Below are 27,754 nucleotides of genomic sequence, written 5' to 3'. Positions count from 1 at the left end.
TCGAATGTTGCGAGGAAAGTGATGAGAACGAAAATCTCGGAACAGGTGTATCGCATGCTCTTCGTCAGACGCAACTCTGTTTAGCCTCCCCTTGTACACACACATACAATACAATTACTGTTTCCTTTCGACTTTTGAGTTTCAATGTATAGTGTCCATTAAGTAGGAGTCGAAATACTGTGTGAATTTTGTTAAACTTTGAGCCCTTTAATTTAATACTAAAAATAAATTGTATTATCGTTCGGGAGTCATGCTAGCAAAAAGAAAGGGAGTTTGGGTTTTTTCCCGCTACCACGCCGCAAGAACCCCCCCCCCCCCGATGTTTTAGGTCCGACAAACTTGCATCGCCCCTTTCCTACTTTCATCATGAACAATTTCTCTACCTTTTTCTTTTCTGTTCAGAGAGCTCGTCGTGTTTCAGCACACAAGAGCTTAACGCGATGTTACAGTGGTTACAGCAAGATCATCAAGACATCCTTGATTTGCTGAAAACGGCATCCAGCGCAATTGAAGCATGACTCATTCGTCACTTCATGCAAAATTTGACGGAACAGCCTGATAAAGGGACACACGTTTCACATTCATGCTGAAATAAGTAGTCTGGGCTGGGCGGAGAATTAGGAATTAAACCCCTTAAATTCGAGACATGAATGCCCTATAGAGTCAATACATGGCACTCCCTGATCCGATAACCAATGACTTACGACCAAACAATTTGTTTATCAACCCTCACACATTTTCTTTGTCATACTTTCTCCTCAAGACAAAGGACAGCCTCGCCTACATTTTATTGTCCCACTTAACCACATCCGCACAAAGGGTAGGCACCTATAGGCTTACTTTATGTTCTGCGGTGAAAGTTTGAGTGTTTGTGTTTTTCTCTGTTCTCCTTTCCTAAAGTTTCGTTTTCTCATGGCCTATCCATGAAATCCCTTTACAAAGGAGGAGGAGAGGGAGTTATTATTTTGTATGAGAATTGGTAGAAAATCTGCTGATAAAGCCGCAGACATCAAGGGCGTGAAAATTGCAAAATAATGTAATTTGGCAGACAAAAAAAAAATGAAATTGACATTGTTTAAAAATATGTTACTTTGTATTACCCCAAATTTCAAATAATTTGAATGTCAGAGTTTCGGAATATCTAGAAAAGTGAATAATGCGGTTTCTAATGTTAGTGAGGTGTTTTGTATTGATCTTCTGTGTTTTAATCCTAATTGCATAATCTCATGATCTCATTTATGCATAATTTCAAATGGATGACTTTCTCATCAATAATATTTTCTGTTCAAGTTCTGTGCGTGGTCACAGAGTGACACATATACTGCACATCACTCGCAAGCAACAAGCCCGGAGAATACACCCATCCCAGGAAATCGATGTTCGGAGACTCTATCAATTTAAGATGACGTAATTCCCCCTGTCTCTTTCTCCTTCTACAGTGTTATTACCAATTACAAGTGATGGTGAGATCATTTGAAACTGCCATTGTGTAACAATCAATTTGTGTTTATACACGTTGCCAATGACACGGGCAGACGTATAGAGTGTAATTCCTCAAAAAAAGTTCAAGTTGTCTTAGAATATAAAAAGTATAAAAAGTATGATATCAGACGAACAACGTTAAAAATGCTTCATCAATATCGGTCATGAAGAAAGTAAGATTTATATAACATGTGAAACTTTCATAAATTTCAACAACTTTCACGTTCAATGAGCGATTTTGATGAAAGATTTGATATTCTAGCTGTTTCCTCTGATTTTTATAAAAACTAAATTATGTATGGTGTCAAATTGCAGTTTGATATGAACAATGGATGGAAGATTCAAATCACACTTATTGATGACTGCACGTCGCTACGAGCACCCACCTGCGTACGAAGGCAGATATATGCTGATCACTACGCACACACCACAGAGAGAAGTCATGGCCTGGTAGAGTCGGAGCGGGTTGAGGTGACATCGGTCCACCAGTGGGCCCGACACGGCCCGTCCTATGGCTTGGCTACCCCCGATGATAGCTACCAAAGACGAGCTCTGAAACTCTGCCATTCCAAATTCAAGCGCTCTCTTTGCCTAAATTTTATCATTTTTTTAAATGAAAAAAGAGAAAAGTTACACAATAGAGCTGTGAAATAAGGAATTCATAAAACTATCGTGACGTCACGATACAATCATAACTTGCTCATATCATAATTTACCATCACCCTCCTCAAGCAGTGACGTGTTCGGGAGAGGGTGATTCTCAATCTGTATCGGTTGATAAAATCTCTACGAGGTCCACAAAAGCAATGCTTAATCGCATCTAACACAGTGCATTATTCGATACCGCCAGAATTGTAGGCACTTTACGATAAGCATGAATCATAACCTTCAAACAAGCTAGCAACGTAATCTGTCTGCTATCTTTTTTTTTTGTAACTCATGCAGGGAAGGGTTGGTCAGTCTGCTCCAAATTCCCATCCTAACAGGCTTTCTGATTATCATGCTGGCTTTCAGGCTTGCTGATTATCATTGGTATAGTTATGACACTACTATTAAAATTGTGAATATTAATGTAGCATGAGAAGATTCAAGGACAATATGATTTTCCTATTCAATCAAGGGGCGGATCCAGGAATTCCGTAAAGAGGGGGTGCCTTTCAAAATCAAGGGGAGGGGGTACAATGTACGTGCCTCTCCCCACTTTTTTTCTTTTTATTTCTTTTCTTTCAACAAAAAATAAAGGGGGCGCCCGGTGTGCTCCACCCTGGATCAGCCACTGCAATCAGAGATTCGGTTTAGAGGAGATGGGTTTAATCATAACAACGGCGACATTGAACTAGATTGAAACGCCATGTGCAGTAACTGGTCATATTTGTACACTGAACGAAACTGTTTACATATGGAACCCAACAAACCTTTGCTAAACAGACATGCAAAGGTCACTGGTCGAGAATTGGTATACCCATTCTTAATCAGCTCTAAGCAAGCTGTGTGGCAAACCTTGAATGTGTCACGTGATTAGTTGAATGACGGGAAGCGGGTTAACGCTACCTTGAACTCCCTGGGACAGGTGAATGACCTTTTCCCTCATAAAATGTGGAGCAATCAAATGACAGCACTTTGTCTTCGTTTTACAAAGACTTATATACCATCATCATTATCTCTATCATCATTAAACTACTACTACTACTGCTACTACTATACTACTGTTACTACTACTACTACTACTACTGCTGCTACTACTATACTACTATTCCTACTACTACTATTACTATACTACATGTACTACTACTACTATTGATATCATTGTTTTCATGATTATTGTTATTGGTATGTAGCAATTGGAATACTGTAGCAGTTTTTTGGAGACCAACATGGATGCATCCTGGTATACCCCTTGGAGAGATCATGAAATTTCATTAACTTATTTTGATAACTGTTGATAGTGATAAAGTCAGTTCCCGGCATTGGAAGGCTTAGTTGACGCATGGGCAAATGATGGGGAAGGAAAAAGAAGTTCTTAATATTCTTACCACGTGAGCTGAAATAATTGTCATTCCGAAGAAAGCTAGGTTGATGCCGAGTAGAAAGGATATGAACATCGGGTTTTTCCATACACTGAAACCATAGACAGAGTCAAAGAACGAAATGCACGGTTGGCAGGCCCTACGGCAGACCCAACCGCTTTGCTCCCCGCTTGCCTCGCAGCCTCTCGTGGTCCCATTCTTTATACTTGCTTGAGCAGTACGAGAGTGATTATTTTCAGTCTGTGCCTCGATTGCTTTTGAGCATTCTTTATCGCTAGTTCTCATTTGGATAATCGTCTCGCATTTGCGTGTATGATTAGTTCTGCCATTTTGAGACGATACATTGTCCGTGTGAAATGGCCCCACCGCGATATTCTTCCGTTTACTAACTCCATTGCTTATCGCATCATCCACACAAGGAGATATGGCCTCTGTGTCTTTGGTGCTCACGGGTTTGTACGCCACCGAGTCGTCGCCTGCCGCTGTTGCACGGTGGCATTTTCTCGGCAGCAGTTTGACAGGACGCATGATGGCCGCCGCCACGCAGAGGTTGAAGTTGATGGCGCTAAGCACCAGCATCGTTCCGCGCCACCCGTACTCGTTCACCAGCATCTGCGTGACCATCGACATGAAGATGGTGCCTAGTCCCGTTCCCGACATGGCCAGTCCTGTGGCCGTCCCGACCCTCTCGTCGAAGTAGTCGCTGAGCATCACCACGGCGGGCAGGTGGCTCAGTCCAAAGCCAAAACCTAAAGTGAATCATGTTAACAGAATGATAATGGTTTCGCATTTAGTCATCTTCTTGTTCCATAAATATTTACATAATGATCTATTGATTTACCAGTTAATACAACTTTTATTCTTATTTGACCAAATCATTAATTTGTGAGTCCATTTCGGTCCGTTTTTCATGTTTACCTCATATAGTGTATTAATTGAATTCTTCTAATGTAGATATTTTAAGGGCTATACGCTATTTACGGATCTCACACGTGATATTCTCTTTCCGGATAGTAACCGCTTTGCAATAGAAGCTGTATGGAAGATTCGCTCTTCGCAGGGAAGACTATAACAGAAACAGTTATTTAGGGGCTACATTACGAGACAGACACCCACGAGTCATACAGCCCACGAGTCATATAGCCATGACTTCAACACTACGCAAACATGGCCCACGAGACCGACACATTAAGCCTTGTGTTGTATCTGTCGAACTAGTGGGCTGTTTTACCTAGTGCCGAACTCACAGGCTGTGAGACTCGTGGCACTGTATGACTCGTGGACCTTTTTTCTTCAATGTCGAATTCTTGGGCCGTATGACTCGTAGGCGTCGGTCTTGTGAGATGACTCCGGTATTAGTTTCCTAACTTTCCCAACACTCGTTTCACTTCACAAACCTTTTTGCTGATCTCTTGAATTTATTCATCAGTGATTAAAAGTCAATCAAAGTCACGTCTCGACCTTTGAAGTGAAAAGTTCCCGAAATGAACAAGGGGGCATCGCATGGTGACATCATAGACCCAGGTCACTGTGGCACTCAAGGGGGGGAGCCGCACAAGATCGTTAGGCAATTCTACTTTGGCAGCAAACTCGCAAAAAAAAAAAAAAAACCATGAGATTAGAGGTCTATGGTTCAGCATTACAGATTGTTACCATGATATGCTTACGTCGAGAACCGCATTCATAGTGATTGTTCTCCAGCAAATATTGTCTCTGTCAAAAGTAGTCTTGCAATTGAGGATGTATATGATTGATGAGGGAATCATATCGCTTTTAATAGACATTACGCGTGTCATTCAATATTTACTCAAAATACCATAAAGGAGTAAAACCGTTAGTTATCTATAGATGCAAAAGGGTGTCAGCTACTACGATAAACAAACCAGCATTCTTGTTGACTGGTCCGGTTAAATGTAACAGCAGCTATGACTAACTTACTTTGGCAAATCACACAAACTTTTTATATTACACATAAACCACATTGTAACACTTTAGGTTTTCTGTAGAACCAAGTATAAAAGTACTTCTAGTAATTTGAGTTTGATTCTGTAACATAATTTCCTGTATTTGATAAATAAATTTTTGTGTAACAGCGCATTCCCAGACAATTGTTTCTGTGGAGCTCGAACAAAACGCACAGAGATCTGTGCTAGAGAATCTCATTGCAAAAAGTAATTTATTAACACAATATTTCTGTGAAGAATTCTATATTGAAAACAACGAAGTCTTTGATTCAGGGTAGATCTGTAAGGAACATTGTATATATTAATCCAGTCTAAATTTGGGTTAAATATTTCTTCCCATTTCCTTTCAGATGTAGGTGGTTGAAATACTTTGTCTCATAATTTTCGGTGTACATATCGACATATTCGGGTTCTTTTAAACAAATTAGATATTGTATTTTCCTGTTAGCCATACGATACCGGTAACACCCTTGTGCACTTATCTCATCCATATGTTCATGTATCGTACACGATAATTGACCTGTACGTGACTTTTTGGAGGTGGAACGTTGACATGTGTTTGTTCTTTGCCAGTGTTATCTCCGGGTCGTTTACTCTGGCAGCTAGTGCAAGGTCGCAAAATATAGAATCAACGTATCTTACCACCTCATCATCATTTCGTTGTAGATTCTGTAGGGTATAGAAAAGCATTATGCTCTTCGGATGTTCTTTATGACGGCTCTTCCGTGAGGTACTGCTGCCTGCAGTACAGGTGTATTACGAAGCACATTCCAAGAGAACCAAAACTCGAGTTTTCTATTCAAGATCGTGTGCTACAGACTTATCCGGGTCTAAGATAGTCACAGCTGGTGGGGGGGGGGGGGGGGTCTTCCAAAAATGCTTCAATGGGTAATGAAGCAAGTTAGGTACATTGCTGTGTCGTCAGTGCAGAAATCCACTATCGGTATAGGCATACTGAAGCTTCCAACAAGTATGGAGCTCAAACTGAGCAGGTCTAGAGGTGAGGTCTGAACACTTGTTATCATTAATTCACATAAGTTCAACTGATTGCCAGTAACAATGAGAAATGGAAAATGGAGTCAACAAGACTTTTTTAAAGAGATGGGTGGTGTGATTTATACTTTACCCCCCCCCCCCCACACACACAAACGTTCCGAGAAAACCCTGCTGAAAGAACACAGTGTCCCGTAACACAGTATGAGAAACACAGTGTGAACACATTGTGAACACAGTGAGAAATCTCTTCACATTGTTAAATTCGAGCGTTTTAACAGTGTGATTCATCAATTTGCAGTATGAAACAAAGCATTACTATATGAACGCTCTGTGAAAACCAGACCACAGTGGGAAATCATCTTCACCCTGTTAAATTCGAGCGTTTTCATATAGTCGACTATATGAACACACTATGAACACACTGTGGGACACTGTGTTCTTTCCAATAAGGAATATGTGGCATATCGAGTTATTCAATAACGCGATCTGCAATCATAATGGTTATCATATGTTTCTTGATCAATGTCGGTCATATTTTGCTTACGGCAAAACTGCCGGCAAAAACAAACAAACAAACAAACAAAACAAAACAAAACACACACACGGGACAATAATGTTGCAATAATAGTGTGGGGTGGTATCGTGTGATCTAGCATGAGTTATGAACTCCTTGTGTTTGCATGATACCTACCGCCAACGAGGCCATACATAATGGTCAGCGTGGTGAAATCGGTTGCGAAGGAACTCGCAAAGATGGCCAGGGAGGAGAGGACCCCACCGGCGAAGATCACAGGGCGGTTGCCGAACTTCTCGGCCAGAAGTCCAGCGTACGGGTTCGTCACCACCATAGTCATGAAAATGAGCGACCCCGGTACGGCTGAAAGAAGAAAACAAAAATGAGTGAAAAAATGTGACAGATAATGTTGAAGGCAAGCAGGAAAATGTTCTAGAAATATCGGAAACTTCCGAAAGGAAACGCGATAAGAAAGATTTGATAATCAGGGGAACTGTCGTTGCGCAGCAAAATGTCTCTCCTTGTTCATTCACATAAGTCTGTGGGCTATTGTTGCACTTTGTTGGGAAACTGCTTTTTAGTCCTAATCTAAAACGAGTAATGCCTAATATCCTTCAAAATTCGGTAACAGTTTCCATGAATTGGTAAAGGAAATGAGACATGAGAAGAGTTTGCCAATCGGAATAGAAGGAAATGTTATCTTGATTAAATGACAGTTGCTCTAGGGCCAAAGCATTTGGTCTAGATGCAATGTTGTCATGCGCTTTGAGCAACATGACTTGGTATCAAGAGAACTACAATGTATTATCATGAGGAGCCATTGTGGCTCAGTGGACATGGACTCTCAGTCACAAGGTCTCTCGTTCGAGTTCTCTGGCAGAGAGAGTGTGCCCCTTCATATGGCACTGCCCTTTCAGATTTTTGTCCATGGAGTAAATCTCGCCTACGCACTAGCTAGTACCCATTGACACATCTTGATTGGTATCTTGATAGAAATCATGTTATGAATATACAAATCATTGTCACGTGGGTGTAGAGAGGGTTCCAAACAATAGCAAAGTACATCCACGAGCTGGCATTGAATTTGATCAACTTTGCAAATCCGACTGCATCTGTGGTGTTCATCAACTGATTGGTTGGCTAGTGACTGCGGGATGGATAACAGCCCGGCCCGTAACAATTGGGGGCTTGTCCGGGAAGGACACATCCAGCCGCATGTTGTGAATTTTGATGATATCGTCAACGATTCCATGTCGAGACGCGAGCGTAGTCCCATACACTCATTTTGGTTGTAGGTGTAGAGGCTATAAATGCGTTGATGAATGACCCTGTAACGTGGGGAAACAATGGGTGGTCTGATTGAATTGATCTTTCTTCGCCGCCCACTGGGGTACATTCGAAACCACGAATAGTTCTCGTCAGCATGGTCAGCGAATTATGTGTATCGACGCGTACGCTCTCGGTAACGGTCAACTCCAGTCGAGATTTTTTGGCTGTGTATGACTTGCATAGAGATCGTACACCATTCGTAACGGGAATTCTCTAATTTATCCGAGCTGGGCCAGTCTTCCAACTCTACCTCACGCTACCGAGTCTTTAAAAGCAAGGTTTTTGATGAAGAGTTGCCAATATGAAAGGGGTATAGGACTATAGTTTGATTGCACCTGATTGTTGTTGCAATTGCACGGTAATCATGACAGAGTGTAATGTGGAGGCATTACTCTTTGTAACGAGGGACTGCCAATCGACAGGTTGAAAAGCCTGGTTAAGGCTGATTTGAAAGAGCAGGGCGTTTGTAACCGGGGGGGGGGGGGGGGGGTCCCGCCACTTCCCACATAGCAGGACTGACGTCGAAAAGACGTCTTAATTTGGTCGCAACTGGTCAAACTCGTCGCAGGTCATAGAATGACCACAAATGACGTGATTTTAACGTCTTTTGGCAACGTATTTGTCACGTCATGTTAGGGACCTCGTAATGACGTAAAGTTTACGTCAGTTTTCCGTCATATGTTTTACCAATTGTTAGTGACGTATTAATGACGTAAAATTTACGTCAATTTTGCTACGTATTTTTCACGTCCTATTAACGACGTATTAATGACGTAAGATCTAAGTTGCTTTACGACGTATTTAGCACGTCATGAAAACGACGTAATAATTACGTCAAATTCACTTTGTTTTGCGACGAATTCCTGGCGTCATATGAGCGACGTATTGATAAAGTGAAATTTACGTTAGTTTTGCGACGTATTTATGACGTCATATAACCGACGTATAAAAGACGTAACATTTAAGTCAGTTTTGCGTGTATTCTTCACGTCATATCAACGACGTATAACTGACGTAAAATGTACGTTGCTTTGCAACGTAGGCATATTTATGACTTTATATTAGCGACTAATTGATAATGTAAAGTTTACGTCAGTTTTGCGACGTACTTACGTACTCCTAATGTCTTAAATCCTATATCTATGTCTACCACATATTCCTATATAGTTGCAACACTGTTGTATCACGGTTTTTGTGTGTACGGGCAAAAAGTTGTAATGCTTTTGACATAGTTACCAAACTAGGTCACAATATATAGGCTCAATAGAAATATAAAATACGTGTTCATAACACAAGTTGAATGTTTGAGTAACGTAACAATAGAGTGTACAATGTCTGACAAGTTTATGATTATGACCAGAATGTTTACTTTTTCAGACATGAACAATGACCAGCTTTGACCTCGCTTTCATTTTCTTTCAGAATAAATCTTGATTATGTTGGGTGTTATTGCGCAAGACTTTTGCAAGTAACGATATACTGCACACCTACCACACCCAAAACACACAAGCACATAAACGCACAAACACATAACACCCACACGAACACACACACACACACACACACACACACACACACACACACACTAAGTGTATGGAAGGTGCAATCACTGCGCTGTCAGGCGCCCGTCAAGTTTTGGGTACAAAAAAAAAGGCTGCAACATTGCTCATGTTACAGTGTAGATTCCATACTTTTGTCCACGCTTTGAATGAAGCTAGAACACTCTGACTAAAATATCATCATTTAAACGTGCAGTGATATGTCAGTTTCCTATGAATGCATATCATAAAACTCGTCAGTAGCGTTTGTGACTCTGATGTGATGCTCGATGCTCCAACTTAATGAAAACATCTTGAATTTGGCTAATATCGGGTAAAGTAGCTTTCTTTAATGTTTTGTTATGTACCATTCAAAAATGAAATTATCTTTTGCCAAATGACAACACATAATAAAACGATATTTTCACATCGCTTCAACAAATGTGTATATTACTTGAGAATCGTAGCTATGGGTTGCATTTCTTTTTCTCTCACACTGTAGACATATAGTTCTGCTATAATAAAGTTCATACGGGTGAAGTGCTGTCATAGCCCCATTATATCATCACTTTCTATGTGTATACACTATTCTTTTGTGTGTGTTTAAGTACGATACTGCACGACTTCGAAACAAGAAATCATGCATCACTTCCTTGAGTGTCAGTCGACGACAAATAGTTTGTACACATTTAAACTCATTAACCTATAACTGGAAATCTGAAACCAGTAAACGCTGGAACTTGTCTTCTGTTGGTTTCTATATTGATCATGAATTAAAAAAAGAAAAAAACACCGGACGAGTATATGCATGCAATTATCGTGTATGATATTTCTGAAGTGTATCTTAATGTATAGGAATTAAACACAATGATAGTCCCAATATCTATTTTGTACTAGGTGTATTTTGTAAGATGTTTGAAAAATCACGCAGCTAGCAAACAATAACGACATACTCAATTTGTAATCGAGTATATGAATGATGGAATCGAAATGAATTTTATAAAACAACATAAAAGAGAATCTATAATTTGGAAAATAGTGGAAATAGATAAAAGACATCAAAATACTTATGAAGTTAAAATTGAATATGTCACAGTTGCCTAGATCAATAATCTCTTCACAATCAAATTGATATGACATGATTTTTACCAGTCTTAATGCTTGTGACTGGTCGTAACGACGTCAGAACGACGTCATACGATTCGTTACAGTATCGATCATGAATATTCATAACATTGAATCTAATATGCAAAAACTAGTGAAAATATGGAAAGCATTGATAATTACAGTATTTATGCTGGGTTTAGACTTAAACTGTGCCAGAAATTGTACATTTTATTCTTATCTTATTCGAACTAATCCTAACTTGTGTTATGGAGACATATTTTCATAATTAATTGGGTTTCTCACAAAATTATGGCCTAGTTTAGTAACCATGCCATGAAGCATTAGAACTTTTCGCCCATAGAAACGTGCTACATCAATCCAGTAACTAGGAATAGGTGGTAGGCATTGGCATAGGCATAAGCATAGGCATAGGCATAGGCACAGGCAAAGGCAGAGGCATAAGGATTAGGACTTTAGTGGTAGATAGGTTAGATTCTTAGGAGAGTAGCTGAAAATACCCACACCTTCATTAGACTTTGTAATTAACGTAGTAATTAATCTATCTCGGCTTAAAAACGACGTCAAACTTACGTCTTTTTTCTTTTCGTCAAAATACGTCTTTTAGACGTCTTTTACGTAGAAAGGTTTTAAATTGACGTGTAAACAACATGTTTATGACGTTATTCTGACGTGATATTTTGTCTTTTAAGAAGTAATCTAAACGTCATTAAGACGTCTTTGTATGACCACCTAAACGTCAGACAGACGTCACAAATATGACGTCTTCTTTACGTCGTCCATTTGAGCAAAGATACGACGTTTTGACGTCAGTTTAAGACGTCTAAATGACGTCCTAAATCTTTGTTCATTTACGTCGTTAAGATGACATATCACGACGCCTTTTCTTACGTCTAAAAATGACGTCTTTTTTACGTCTTCCCTTTGAGAAAAATGACTTTTGTCGACAGTTTACGACGTCTTTCTGACAACAGCGCTGACGTGAAATAGACGTCATTCTGACGTGTCTCTGCTACCAGGGTTTCTTGGATAATGCAAAGGAACACATATAGGATCCGACCACTTTGGGCCCTCAAAAGTGCAGGTAAGGCCTTTTTTATTTGTTTGTTTGTTTCTTGTTTTTCTCTTGCTTGTCAGCTGATGAAACCCGGAAGTTTCACCAGAAATATAAACTGCCCGACCCCCCCCCCCCCCCTCCCCACTTTTAAAAACGCAGCGCCGGCCCTTAAGAGTGTAGCTGATATAAGCCAACCGTTGATTTGACCGATTGCGCTCTGAAGCAGAAAATATTCGATGCAATGGCAAAACACAAAGGGGTAAATACGTCTGAGATGCCCCGCCTACAGCGTTGGATGATGATGATGCTAGCGATAGTCGTGGTAGTAAAAGAAATGAAGCGAATGTCAACTATGAATTGAAAGCAGAGTTTGCTAAGTTGGATGAAAGTAGGGACAGACTGAATGTAAATGAACATTAGAGAAAGGGAGGAAGAGAGAGAGAGAGAGAGAGAGAGATGGAAAGAAAGCGGCTTGTGTTCTAAATGATGAGATATGAAGAAATTGATTCACAGGCTAGGTCGTCTGTGCAGAAGGATGGCAAATCCAAAGGAAATGACTTTGTCAGTCAGGTTGAAACTTGTTCCCAAGTTAAGTGAGAATGATTTAGATTCTTTCTTCCTCATGCTTTAAGAGGATTGCGTCGAAGATGAAGTGGCCGGAAGATGAATAGGCATTTCTCGTTCACCAGGTAATCACAGGTAAAGTTCAGTCTGGGGTTTCAGCATTGAGTGATGAGCAATCCTTAAATCGTGAAGGCATTCTACAAGGCGAATAGAAAAGCGGTTCTGACTGGAAACAAAATCGTCCACCACATCACTAGGCTGACAAATGTAGGTCATGTAAGCCCAGTTTAAAAACGTGGTGAATCTGAAAGATAACTATTTTCTTTTATCGTAGAAAGGAATGCCATATTTGAAGACTCAATGTCCAAAGATGAAAGAAAAAGAAACAAAAACAAAACAAAAACAAGCACAGCCAAATGGATTCCCATGAACAGCGAGGGCTTCACTGTGTAATCCCATAATGCATCGCGGTGTGGAAAAAACAAACAAACAACAAACACATGGTATGATTGTATTTGTTCAAATAGTGATTGTTAGGTTTAATGAAGTGACTATTATTATGTGACCGTGCATCACAAAACAAACACAACGTCGTACAACCCGATTTTACATGAAGATTCAAAATAGATGAAATGGGTCAACGTAGTCAATCTTTAATTTTTCATAGGTTCTGGAAGAGCAATTCTCCGTCCACATAAAATTTACGATCATAAAACTAATTGGAAATGGTGGTTTTTTTTTCTTTTAAACAAAACAAGCAGCTGTTTGTACTGTAGATAGAATAGTGTGATTATGTATGTCTTAGAGGCCCCTTACCATTTAAAAAAAAAATCCTTTTCACACACTTCACTTTTGACTCTAAAAACTTTTCTTCGGATGATGCGTTGACAGATAGTGTTAGTCATGAATAAAATGTGCAACTAGAGGGGGCAAAATGTTAGCCTAATCTGATAATCTCTTCATTATGGTTGCTATGGAGTTCTCTTTATCTTGTTTTTTTTCCAATTCATTGCACAGAGCACAGCTTGGTGAGATGTCTTCTTATTATTTTGCTGAAACTTGTAAAGGTTAGCTGTTGTATTTAATAATTGCAAGTTGCATTCACTTTGATCAACTTTGCTAATCCGCCTAAGCCTGTGGTTTTCATTGATGATGGGTGACCGTTGGATGGATGACGTACTGCCCGACTCGTAACAATAATACTGTGGTAAAAAGATGAATTTGTGAAATTAGAGAAATTGGTGCGGATGACGTCATGATAACGGCAAAATTATAAAACAGTGGCAGCTATTTTTTTTTTACACTACGTTTCGCGTCAGAAAACTAGGCCTATATAGCTAAGTATGGGGTATTAAAGGAATAGTACAGTATTGGTGGAAACGAGAATTGGGCTTTTAACTTTTTGGGAGATACCAAGAAAACACTAATGAAATAGTACAGAGCATACCATTTTAACAGGAATTCAAACTTTATTTGATGAAAATCGGGTTTGGAATGACTGAAACATCCAAAAACAAAGTGAAACAAAGCGATCGTAATAAAATGTGGGTCCTACACTTTATTGAATCGCTCTGTTTTGGATATCTCAGCCATTTCAAAACCAATTTTCATCAAATAAACGTTGAATTCCTCGTGGAATTACATGCTCTTTCATATTTCATAAGAGGTTTCTCATTATCTCACCAAAAAATGTTAGAAACCTGAAATTAGGTCTCAACCAAAACTATACGATCCCTTTAAATCTCTCTGCCTGAAGTTTTTCAGAAAGTACAATAGTCCAGACATTTTATCACGTACGAGACACCTGAAAGTCATTCAGGAACTCACAGTGAAAACTAAATATTCCCAATATATTTTAGCACGGGTCACGCTAACCGTCAACGGGACCTCGCACACTGACCAAAGTCCAAATGGTCTGTATAAATAGCCTCCTTGGATTAAACAAAATATGAGAGGTTACGCCCTTTCATTGATCCCGCAGCGTCCATACGGAAGGTACAAAAATCATGAACAGTGAATTGTGGCGCACTATCGTCCAGTCGTTATGGTTGTGTAACTCTTTTGTTCCACCCATATAATACCGGTACACAACTTTTTTTTTTTCAATTTTTTTCGCATGCGAATGCAGCAGAGTATGTTTTATAGATCGAAGCGAGGTATAGTGAAACGATTATAATCCTTGCATTCTTTCAGATCTTTATATTTTAGGCAATTTTCGCCCCACTGTCATTTCATTTGGAATAGATCTGAGCTCAATAATGAAAGGACTGAATGAACTTTTGGCCATGATTATACTAGACAGTAGGTAGCGATGGAGGACTGGTCCTTTAACCTCTGTTAAGAAGACCTATTAAGGGCTTATTCATTATGATAGTGTGATTTTTATATCTTGGTAAAAGATAATGACGGCAGGTTGTCACCAATTGATTTCTTCTCCCATATCTAGCCCAGATATCCCCAAAGTTGACATCACAACACTTTGATGTAAAAAGCCGTTGCGGGAGAGAAGATAATCCGAAAACATCAGTTTCTAGCAAAACTTAGTGCTGCGCAGAATAGGGTATTTCTGTATAACACTGAAGATTATATACAGAGTAGATTTGTGGGGGCCAAGAACGACAAGAGCCTATCGGTGTAGTACATGATATAGCTTCAGGTGCTAGATCAGTACACATCGCATATATGCAATTCTATGATAAATCCAAAGAATATTTCAGTGGTTGTACGTGGGGAGAAAGCATTGGAATCATACCCGGAATTTAGTCCAACTGATACTATGCCTGTTCGAGCAAAAGCCGGAGTCAAAACAATAACATAACCCGAAAAGAAAAACGATAACACTACCTTGAACACAGAAGAAAAATACTACACGATAACAATAGATTATACAGTACCTCGAGAAATTAGAGACTCGGTTTCTGTTAGAGGTCAACTGAGTGGTATATCTGCTCAGACAGAGGTGGAGTAAATAGTGTACGTAACAATGTCTTACCTGTTTGAATCAAAGGTTCACAAAATCAATCTTACAGAATAATGTCTAGGTGTATAACTTACCTGCCTTTAAAAGCCTTAAACTGACAGAATGAACCACCACAACAAAAAATAGGCAAATGATGTTGTTTTCAGACGTCCTTACAATAATTTTTTTTTTCCAGTGGAGGGAGATTTTAAGGAAATATGGGTCATTGAGTCTATAGTACAACCAGATGACTACGGACTGGAGTAGTATTGTTTAATGGGGATATCGTCTGTCATATTTTCGAGGAAGAAGTCAGATACTAAGTAGTTCATTGGTGGTTCAACCTGCCCAGGGAGGTGGATTCCACCTCCCTGACCTGCCCTAGCTCATCCCTACGTGTCGAGAACAAAACATTTCAGAATACAATTTGGGGTTTTCCTTTTTCCCCTTTAAATCTGATAATGTAAATAAGTTCAGGTTCTCATCCGGTGGTTCCACAAACCAGCACAATGCACGCAGCGTGCAATGTCGGGGGGCTTTGGCGCTTAAAATTTGATCAAGACGTATACATCTGAATCATTACGTAGAGAGAGTTTACCTCATTAAAAAGTTCATAACTCCTATTTCGTCCTGCAGTGCCTGTGGCAGCAAATAAGTTGTTGACATTTTTACAGTGTTCCGCAACCTGTCTAAACCAGTTTTTTCTTCCTCTTTCCTCTTTCATTCTTTCATAACAGATTCTAGATTTTGGAAGCAGTGTTTGTATATCAAGGTCAATTACATTTCAAGGTCAAAACGGCTGGAACTTTGGTCTTATTAAATTACACTCAGTAGTTGGGATTTTTGCATAATATGTATCGGTCATAATTGTTTAAAAGACGGTTAGTGACTGTTTTAATTACAAATATCAAGAAACAGATATTGTGTAGGAGATAAATTTTAAGCACATTAAAAAAAGCGGGGAAAAAAGAGACGAAGATAAAGACAGCTGATGAGCTTTTGCATTTTTTTAAACACGTATTCGAATAACCTGCATGGAAAAGGCATATTTACTCCATTTCATTCTTTTCTTCGGAGACTTTGCAAAATTATGCATTCTCGGCGCTGCCGAAGTACTGTAATAGTCATGGAATATCTTAGCTCAAGGCAATGTTTCGCTCTCCACATAAATGGACGTTCTCTTTCGGCCGTCCCATTGATCCCCGGACAAGAGTATGATGTTTTGCGCCGAACCAGCGATACCGACAAACTGGGGAGAGCTGATATGGCACAAAACATTTTTTTTTCTCTCTCTCTCTTCAATTTGCATGTCTTTATAAGGCGCATCCACCTTATTCGAAGAAATCACCTTAGGCTGTCGACAGTTATGAGGACAAAAAATAATAATTGGTTGGCATGATATCTCCATTACGTGGGGGGGGGGAGGTTGAAAACCGTTATGCATAATATACGGGAGTTGTGATATTGCAAGATGATGTGTATTTACGGTGGTTTTGCTCGGGGCCTTCTCTCACTTCAGCCTCTGTATCTCGAAGTATAATACTTGTATAATGTATGTTTTTCCAACACAAACATATCATAATACAAGTGTATGGATTATATGCGTATAATATACCGGTTGATACTGATAACAGTCAAATTCAAATCTGCGCAGACACAGAAGAAGGGTTTGATACACAGACGAAGATTTATGTGTGGATGGATGAAGCTATCAACATCATCATAGCCAGGAATTTAAGAAAAGAAGAACAATGTTCACTTTCTCTTTCTCTCTCATCTTTTTCCATCTATCTATCTATCTATCTATCCATCCATCTATCTATCAATAAATCAATAAATCCTATTTCTATCAATTTATCTCTTTATCTCTTTATTCTGTAAACGTTTCGTATACGGTGACAGTACTTTGAAGAAGCTATTTAGACGGATCGTCTCCTTGACTCTTTAAAATATGTATTGTAGTGAAATAGTAACTTATTAGTGGAAAAATGAGCAAAGAAAATGGGACTAGGTTCTCGTCTCTGCTTCCAGATATTGTTCGAAAAGTGATATTCATGCAGCCTTTATATCACCTTTGCTACAAATCAATGTTCCGAATTCTAAATTAGTTTTAACATGCCTTTACCTCCAACGCTGTAATACTCTTAGAAAGTTATGCACCACATGACAAAAAGAAGAGAAAAAATACAATGGGCTATACTCATATCACACGCTAAAAAAAACAGCTAAAGACCTTCATATTAGTGGCCACTAATATTCGAATTAAGCTAAACATCGCAGACTGCCATTTACAAAAAAAAAAGAAACACAACAACAAAAACAAAAAGGAAAAAATAACTGCAATGAGTGCAAGTAGCTAGTTGCCCAAGTCCAACGCAATAACATTCAATGGCAATACAGGTTAATCAATCTCCCTGAACACTGCCAAAGTCTGATGGGTCCCAGAAAAAAAAAAATCTATTATACCCATAATACCTGGATCCTGAATAATGAATGCATCTTGGTCAGATATATTGCAGTCTGGACAGAATTTGGGGTTGCCTTCGACCAGAATGTGTGACACGTCTACAATATCTACGTCGCAATTTTTGGGTACGGAGGCAATCAGCAGAATGAATCTGTATGCCGCGCGGTAACTTCCTATCAAAGCAGTCGGACTTTCTCAATATGGCTTGCCGTACAAGCCGAACGAAAGTTTGTTTGAATGTTATATTTTGCTATAAGAATTTCATGTTTAAACACTTGAATTGATACCCATTGGTTGCCTGGAAATGCTCTCAAAATGTCTTGCAATCATCTTTTTTTTAAAACGTTCTATTGCTTGCCAGAGTTTATAACTAAATGTTTTACTGGCTTCTGTTATTCCTTCTTTTTAAACATCAGCACATTCCAGTGTTCCATGGCTTATATAAATTTCCATTACAAGAGATTGTGACTTAATTATATTGGGCAAAATTCTAAGGAGCATCGGACCTATTCCCGTTTGAGACCTCCTTATACGGTAATAAGAACAAAGCAATGAAAAGAACAAGCGATGATATCGGAAGTAGGCAGTTTCCCCATCGGGATCGAATAGAGCACGTCCTGTTGTTGTAATTTTTCCCATGGGGAAATGTTTCCCAGGTCAGGAGAAATTTGACAATGGCTTTTGGCCACAGCGTTATATCATTATAACATAATTGTCTAACATCGATACCCTAATAATTATCTGATAACCAAAGCTCTTTTTGGAAATAGATAAAGAAGAAATCTCGACTACATGAAACAAAAGCGTAAAAGTACACATGAAGAGCTGCAGTAGGTAATGAACTTTAATATAACGGTTACGGCAGCGTTGTGGCAGATTGTTGCGTGTTATTGCAATTGAAAAAAAAAAGGTGGGTGGTTTGATTACAATGACGGATGTAATTTCATGTCTTATCACTGAACATAAATGTCTATCAATAGCTGGTTGAAGAGTTAGATATTACTCATGAACCATAAGCCTTCATCTTCATTCTTCATCATCGCCATCAAACTCAAGCTTCAGCTTAAGATGACGGTCTCCTGCATTTTGTATGTTGAACTCGATATTGAATAATCAATGATTGTTTAATTGTTTTTGTATGATTATAATTCACCTAAAATATTTCATTATTGGTACATTATAACTGTATTTCTATTCATCTTTCGTTGGATACAATATGTTATAGAACTGGGAAATTGTTTCTTATGTTGTATATACTTCGTGAAAAATGCAGAAATAAATCAAATCAAATCAAATCAAATCTTCCAACACAACATACCCCCATGCCGATATATTGGCTCAGTAAGTAGAGCGGCTGCCTCACAGTCGGGAGGTCGTGGGTTCGAACCCCGGCCGCGTCATACCAAAATACGTTAAAAGATGGAGTTGCTGCTACCTTGTTTGCCGTTCAACAGTTTAACAGGTTATAGAGCAACATCGATCTGGCGCTGCTCAGTGGCTGCTGGGCCCACGATCAATTGGGCACAAAGAATTTCCATTTTCGGACAATAAAATTTGGAGTTTATATCCAAACAATTATTATATTATTATGCAGTGGTGGATCCACGCGCGGGCGCACCGGGCTCGCGCTTCATTTCTTTTTTTTTTTTTTTTTTTTTTGGTTAAAGCAAAAGAAACAAAATGAAAAAAAAAATGGAGGAGGGGGTACTAGTAATTTAGTAAAGGCGTCCCCGTCCTTTACGGATTCCCAGATCCGCCCCTGCCCTTGCATGTATAATATCATACAAACGCGACCAGCTGTTTGATTATTTGCAAGTTTCCTCATGACTCTATTGATGATATCAATATTTTACTTTGAACTCCTGATCACTGTGATCACTTCCCTCCGAGGGAAACTTTCGTCATTAGCGTTCGAGTTTACCTACTTATGTAACCAGTTTGGCAAGTATGAAACTGAGTGACAGATTTGCAAGATTATAACACCAGATTGTCCATAAAATCGTTGTTCGTGAGAGAACATTACAACACATCTTCTAATTATAGAGATATGTTTCCGGGATTTTGTTTCACATTTTTTTTTTCTCTTGGCGTAACCGAAGAAACGATTTTTACCGTATAGGCCCCTTGGCAAGCCACGAAGAACAGCACAGCTCTGCCATTTCGATCTATTGTTAAGAACTGACGACGGATAATCATCAAATCTAGTTATGCAATCATGACCATGAAATTAACCACAGATTATGTTTCGGTAATAGATCTTGGTGGTAAAGCATTGGCCATAAGGGGTTATGAAAACACTGACGTTTGACTAAAGACCATTATGGTTTGACCTAACATTTTTTTTTATAGCACAGCCCTTTGTGTTTGACCACTGACCATGGCGTTGATGGAGGATTGTGTCAATTACAACATAAGATAATCTCAAATTTGACCTCAAATGATTATCGACAATGCATGATTAGTCCACCTGTAATTATTGTGAGTATATAATGTCTGTTTTCCCACCCGCATGAAATATATTATTATCTCTCTTACTACTGCAGTACCTCGCTTCACCCTCTAACAAACTTGTTTTACAATGCTATTCAATACCGTGATGCTAACATGGGTAAGGAGTGCAATTATGTAATTACGATCTGAGAGAGGGGCTTTGCTGAGAGCCGTACACCTGTGGTTACAACTCACCTTGTGATCGTGGAAGAACGTCTATTACAAAACCAGAATAGAAACGAGGAAAATATAGTCTTGACTCAGATTGCATGGTGTAAACCTCTGCACAAGGCTTCCCAATGTCTGCTAAAAAAAAAGCCTGTCTGATCATGGTAAACCTATACCAAACAACTACATAAACAAACGAACAAAACAAAACAAAAAGCACTACTAAAAATATTTAAAAAAAATCGAACACATCATTTTTGTTGTCAAACGATAAATGACACCATGACAGAAGGAATGATATAAATGTTTCTTCACCTCTTCACCTCTTCAAAAGCTAATCGAACATGGGATGGGAAACCAGCTTTAACCCACTCTCCTACGGGATATGTCAGGTTCTCGTAGGACTCTGCATGAGTGATCAAGAGACAGCAATGAAACAGCTACAGGGAATTGGAAATTCAGTTGAAACAAATTGGAGATTACTATCACCTGAATCTTTACCTTTCAGCAGACATTCTTTATTCGATAACGTAAGTCATCTCATATATATCTTTCGCGATTCTATACGTCATATAATCTTATACGGGGAACGTCTTCGATTCGAGCTTGAGGGGGGGGGGGGGACTTTCCCCCTAAATGGACCCAAGATCTTTTTGATTTGGCCGTCATATTCTGACATATTTCTTAAACTATATAACAACAAAAAATGATCAAAACGTTTTTCATAAATGTCGAATTTCCCTGAATGAAATCCAACCCGTCTCCTGTAGGTCAACATGGCAATCCATTTGAAACTCATAAGCTACCCGTCAATTTATAAGTGCTCATCAAACGAGTGCGATACTCGCTTGCAATGTGATGATATACCGGCATAGATGATCTGACGCATTTATTGTCACGCAACACTTCAATTACAATGCTTTCTTAGTCCGTCATTATGTCTGTACTAGTGTATTGGCTTCACAATCATATATGGCCAATAGGCCAATCTACTAATTCGAGGTATTCTCTCATCTATCTATCTATCATTCTATCTATCTATCTACCTATCTATCTATCTACACCTACACACACATCTATAGATGTACATGTATATCATATATATATATATATATATATATATATATATATATATATATACATATTTGAGTGTGTGTGTGTGTATGTGTGTGTGTGTGTGTGTGTGTGTGTAGTGCATATTCAATTGTATATAAAACTCGTCACATCAAAGCAAATCTTCTCACCCCAAAGTTGGAATTTCCTGTGCATGTTGTTGTTTTTAAGAATCCATACAGACCTATAACAACATACTTCTTTGTAGCAAAATGATTCAGCTACTCTCAGGGATGACATTAGGTGAGGACACTGTATATATTTCAATAGGCCTTTACATGAATCTATTGATCCAATTCACCTGTTCCCCCTGAGAGTATTTTCATCCCTTTTGAAACAAAAGAATTGTTACGTGATGTAGTGATCATGCTACCCAGATATGATTCTGTAATTTTACTGAAATGCATTCACTAGAGTGACTGTAACCGCTATGTGGAACGAAATCTACGATAAAACATTCAAGGCTCGATGATTGAAGTCGACTTTGCAAAATAATTCAAACCTATAGCAATTACTACCTAGTTTTCTAAGGTGAACGATGTTCCTATCATGTTTAATACCTTTGAGTCAAACTTGTCAGACCTCCATGTTTCACCTCAAATCAGAGCTAAGCTAGCATCCATTCTTTAATTTCTGTGTTTGTTATCACTGATAAAACTGTGATTCTGACATAACGGCCTGTCCACGGTAGAAGCATATTGCCAATTTCACCTATCAAGCAAGTTGCCTAAAGCGCCATTTAACTCTTCGATCGTCCTAGAATGTTTATGCGTGATACAAATGCTGCCAGCGGATCGAACGCAACAGGCATTCTTCAACAATGCGTAAATATGTATGAACTGCTTTCTTCGAGAAACAACGAATTATGCAGGTCACCTGTTTAATGTGCATTTCAACAGCTCAAATCCAGCTGGCGTGCACGCATTACTGACTGTGATTAAACAGCCTTATTTGTCATGAATACATTTGGTATGAAGGTATGCATAATAATGTATGATATGTATTAACATGCGTGCACTTTTCCCCCTGTGAGGAACAACAACATGATTTACAGTCCACCTGTTCCGTTACAAACAAGTCATTTCAGCAGCTGGAATCCAGCTGGCATGCAGGCATTTACAGGTTGTAAAGTACCACTGAGTTGTACGACAAGCTTTTGTTGGCAAGATGTATGCATCAATGGTTCTATGAAATGCACAACATTTTCGCCTGGTTTCTGAATCGGTCTATGCAAGCAATGCTAGTCAAAATACCAAAGCAGACAATAGCGAAGACCGATTTTGCAGAACACTGTTAGTCCATGGGCCAAGGCCCGAAAAATGGGTTGTTGGTACCATCTGAGGTGGCACAACCTTTTTGGTGTCATTTTGTTTGTCGGGCATAGATATGCTTATCAAGCTATGATAGCATTTCCAAGTGAGTAGCTTAGTCATAATAAATGAATTTTTAACCAATTTGGTCTCGTATTTATATTCCTATTCTTCTGAATCGAAACTAAACCGCTATACAAAGAAGAGCACTGCCTTCTGTATGTCCACAGGTGTTCTGTTGTAAACGCGGTGCGCTTAGTCTTTATTCAAGGCAGCGAAGGGAATATCCAAAGGGTTATGATGTCCACAGCTGTCACGCGGTGCGCTTAGTTCTTTATCTAGACCAATGTACCGTTATCATATCTAAAGTTCCTCATAAAAGGGATTATCTATACTGTTTTTATACTACCCTATCAACAAATACATCAGTTTTAAACAAAAATCACTCTGTTCATTTACAATATCATTCATTATAATGTATCGTAGTGTACCGGTACATTGTTTTTGCATTATCTTATATTGTTGGAGGGAAATAAAGCGACATTGGCGTGGTATTAGCATATTCACCGTAGCGTTTTCACAGGAAAATGATAAATGATTGAAAAATACGGTAAAATTCACTAGGAATTGCTTTTGTTGTTGTTGTTGTTTTTAGATAAAAGGATATACACTGTATCACACGCTTTGGATATTCCCTTCGCCGTCTAGAATAAAGACTAAGCGCTGTGGACATCATAACCTTTGGATATTCCCTTCGCTGCCTTGAATAAAGACTAAGCGCACCGCGTTTACAACAGAACACCTGTGAACATACCATAGAGCTGCATTTTACAGCTCTATGGAACATACAGAAGACTGTGCTCTTCTTTGTATGGCGGTTAGTTTCGATTCAGAAGTATAGGGATATAACAACGAGACCAAATTGGTTAAAAATTCATTTACTATGACTAAGCTACTCATTTGGAAATGCTATCATAGCTTGATAAGCATATCTATGCCCGACAAACAAAACGACACCAAAAAGGTTTGCCACCTCAGATGGTACCAATATCTGGCCTGGCCCATGGACTATGTGTTTGAAAACAGCAGAGAGTGTAATTGTAAGTGTTCGTAAGAGAATGCTACAATGAGTAGTAGAAGTAACGTTCACTTGTCCAGGAAAGCACAAAATTCGCGAATCATTTTCCCTCAGTTGTGCCAACTTTAGGAATGTATTAGAAATACTGTGAGACACCAGATTAACCCTTTGCTGTTCTGTTCTTCTGTTCCGTGTATATCTATATTAATTTTGTCGAGACAGAAAACAAAGCAAAAAAAAAAAAAAAAGAAGAGGTTTCACAACATGATGTGGGGCGAATATTACAGTACGTATGAATTGATAGATATCACATTTCTAGCTTTGCAAGAAAACAAGCGGTAGATATTGTAACTGGGAATTTGCGCAGGGAAACTCGACAACCATAGGGCACAGATGAGCATACATATCAATAACCCGAACTGAAATGTTTCATCTTTCTCGTTCTATTTTTTTTTCCATACAAGCACACAAAGCAGCTGAGACTGCCTGGTAGTAAACGACATGGTTTGGTCAGCATGTTTTGGCTTCTGAACCATCTGTTCTGTGTCAGCAATGGTGTAAATAAGATAAAAACAGGAAGTCAAGTACAGTCACACTGTGGTACGTATGAACGGGACTTTCATGTCGTGAATTCTCGGCATATCTTTATCTTACAATAATATGAAGACGTATTCATACTTACCATGGGAACAACATTTCCATAATATATGTGGTATGCATGCATGGCAGCAATACATTCTTTGCTCTTAAACCATTTTATCGCAATTTTACCACCAGATTATCGCGCTATCCAGGTACCAGCAATTGAATTGCGCGACGGGCACTTCCGTCAACTTAAAACTAATAATGCTCGTCGAGCTTCAAACAAGGCTGCTGGAATGTTGGAATTCAAATGATGGAATAATTTCTATGGTTACAACTCTCATCTGACGTCCATAATCCAACTAACGGTAGTACTAGTGGCATTTTAAAAGGTTAAACAGCATAACAATTATTGAAAAACAAATCTTTTCCAATGATTTGAAGGATTATATGTAACTCCTCCATATATACCTCGGCAAGTTTTTCTCATCTCGGTCTAATTATCAGCTGATAATGTTTTTTGAAGATGAAACAAAAGGACATATAAAACAGTAGCCATTGGTTCAGCAATACCAAATACGAGCAAATTTTTAGAAATTGTCCCTTTATGATGCTCTGTATAAGGATTCAAATCTGCAGCATGTTTCATAAATCTTTATCAAATGTGTTGAAAACTAAGATATACAATATTTATCAAATTTATTTTATTGATTCCATGAATAACAGCGGTCATCTTTGAAACCATGATTATTTTGGAATAAATCTGAATGATCTTAAAAGAAAACAAAATCAGCAATCATGGACAGCCTTGACAACTGATGTCCTCTACCTGGCTATCATTAGAAATATCACCGTATGATAGCGACAAATACCATAATTGCGACTATATAGTGCATTTCGTCCCGACTATTTGCTACTCTTCACCTTTATTCATGTTCTAATCAGACGCTTCGCAGGATATACGTACAGCGTAATTGGGATATCGTGCCCTACATCTTCAGTTTGTGTAAATATTGGCCACTCAGGGTACAGCTAACTGAACAATGAGCCCTAGTTTTCAGACTATGATCTCTGTAAAGAATCCCCCTAATCGCCGGCTAATAAAGGTGTTTCTCGCACACAACCTGTCAGGCACTTTCATCATCCTCGGCGTTTCTCGTGAGCACTGGTCACTTGTGGTTATTTTTGGCCCTGGAACTGTCATACATGGCAGACTAGAGCTGCCTTACTTTTAAGTTACTACATTGGAATAGACTAGAGAACCAATGTGACAGTTAGATCTACAATTCCACGTACACAGCAAAATGATTGCACTACAGATTACTCTTGATTTATAACTTCATGATGAGAAGAAAAAACAAGTTGGAAATGATGATGAAACATATAATGCGATTACAGTAATGAAAGTGTCGACCATTGATAACGATACTGGCCAAAGACCAATCTTTAATCCTGACAATAGATCTGGCGCTAAATTTCACGCAAAAAAAAGCAAAAAAAAAAAAAAAAAAAAGAAAGAAAGAAAGAAAGAAAGAAAGAAAGAAAGAAATGGGAAAGCCTGCCGATGAAAAGCTGCTATATGAACATTCTGGCACTTGTTCGTTAATCAATCAGTGTGGTCCAAATTAATGTTTTTCAAAAAAAAAAGATTGCTGTTACGATTCTCTTTTTGGAGTCAACTTTGATGCGTGTGTCTACAAGAAGGAAATGACATCTTGCAAATGTTTTCAAGATAAGTTTCTAAGGTTAGTTCACCTGTAATAGCCTTACTCTCCCCGAAAGCATCGAGGAAGGCAATGTAGAGCACGCCAAACGCCCAGCTGGAGCCCGTGGTGATCACGTAGACGATGAAGACACCGAAGGTGACAGCCCAACCCCAGCCGCCGTCAGGCTTTCGGTCACGGACGATGCGGTCTTCGTGCACACCACGGAGCTCACCGGGCCGACACGTCCCTTTCGAATCCGCCGACATCGCTGGCGAGGCTTCACGACGAGCACTGAACTCGATAGTTGCCAAGCCAAGTCCAGCTGAGCCGCCTCGAATCGGGTTGGGAACGAAGCACGTTCGTCACGTACCGCCTGGAAATTCGGTACAGCACTGTCACTTGATGTGTCAGCGCGGTACGGTACAAACGTACGAGGCCACAAGTGTGTCTAGGCCTCTCCCAAGTAGTCTGTCAATAAAGACCGCCTGAAAGTGGATTTGCGTTGTACTGCAGCAGCCGCTAAATCTATTGCGCATGCGCATGACAGGTGTAACCGACGATCATTCACAAAGTATGCACGAACTTTGCACTGCAGTCATTCGTGATAATCCTGGAGATAATGTTCAGTGTCATTAATTTGCGTTTCGAAAGGGTGCCTATGACTACCAAACCTGACAGACTTGCTTTTTTAATGTTTTTGTGTCCAGACTAGATTCATGGCCTATGATTCCTCGAGGAAAGTTTCTGAAGGCTTGAAAGCAAGGGGTGTCATAACAGTCATAACACACACACACACACACACAAAGAGAAAGGGTTTTTTGTTTATTTGTTTTTATTTTCCATCTTAAAAAATACAAATGCAATGACTTTGCAAATATACAGAGTTTACAGAAATACAATGATATACGCGCATATGCAATAAGAGAAAATAGATATAATTGATAGTTAAAAGGGTAATCATTATAAATGCCGCATTTTTCACCATCCGTCGCGAAAACTGCAAAGGCACTCGCTTGTATTGGTCCGACTTCTTAAGAAGACTAGTTTGAGAGCTTGTTAGTATCACACCAGAGAACACTAACAAAGAACCATCGGATTGGACTGAAAAGATGCTCTGCTCTGTGCAGTCGAGCCTCTCCATGCATGCATACCGCAAATAATAGCGTCAAATGTCCTCGTGACTCTATAGCACAAACTTACAAATAACAACCCCTTTCTTTCTATTTTGGGGTGAAAGTAGACATTTTGCGGAAATACATTGCAAGTGAATGGTTTACGCAGTGCA

At 39.1% G+C, this 27,754-nt stretch overlaps 1 protein-coding gene across 1 annotated transcript in view; it reads right to left on the bottom strand.

Annotated features, from left to right (window-relative positions):
• Nucleotides 1-26,770, bottom strand: part of LOC139710899 (monocarboxylate transporter 12-like) — a 42,749-nt gene extending 15,979 nt beyond the window's left edge. The window contains exons 1-4 of the mRNA XM_071622821.1: nt 26,519-26,770; nt 7,161-7,346; nt 3,516-4,258; nt 1,869-2,073 (exon numbers count right to left, since the gene is read on the bottom strand). Of these exons, the coding sequence (XP_071478922.1) occupies nt 1,869-2,073; nt 3,516-4,258; nt 7,161-7,346; nt 26,519-26,735 (1,351 nt within the window). The 5' untranslated portion in view covers nt 26,736-26,770. The remainder of the gene's footprint in view (nt 1-1,868; nt 2,074-3,515; nt 4,259-7,160; nt 7,347-26,518) is intronic.
• Between the last annotated feature and the right edge of the window lie 984 nt (nt 26,771-27,754).

The sequence above is a fragment of the Diadema antillarum genome, unplaced genomic scaffold, assembly GCF_040938485.1.
Source record: "Diadema antillarum isolate AM-2024a unplaced genomic scaffold, OU_Dant_1.0 seq00001584_RagTag, whole genome shotgun sequence".
Lineage (NCBI taxonomy): Eukaryota > Metazoa > Echinodermata > Echinoidea > Diadematoida > Diadematidae > Diadema > Diadema antillarum.
This window is presented reverse-complemented; position numbering and strand designations above follow the sequence as displayed.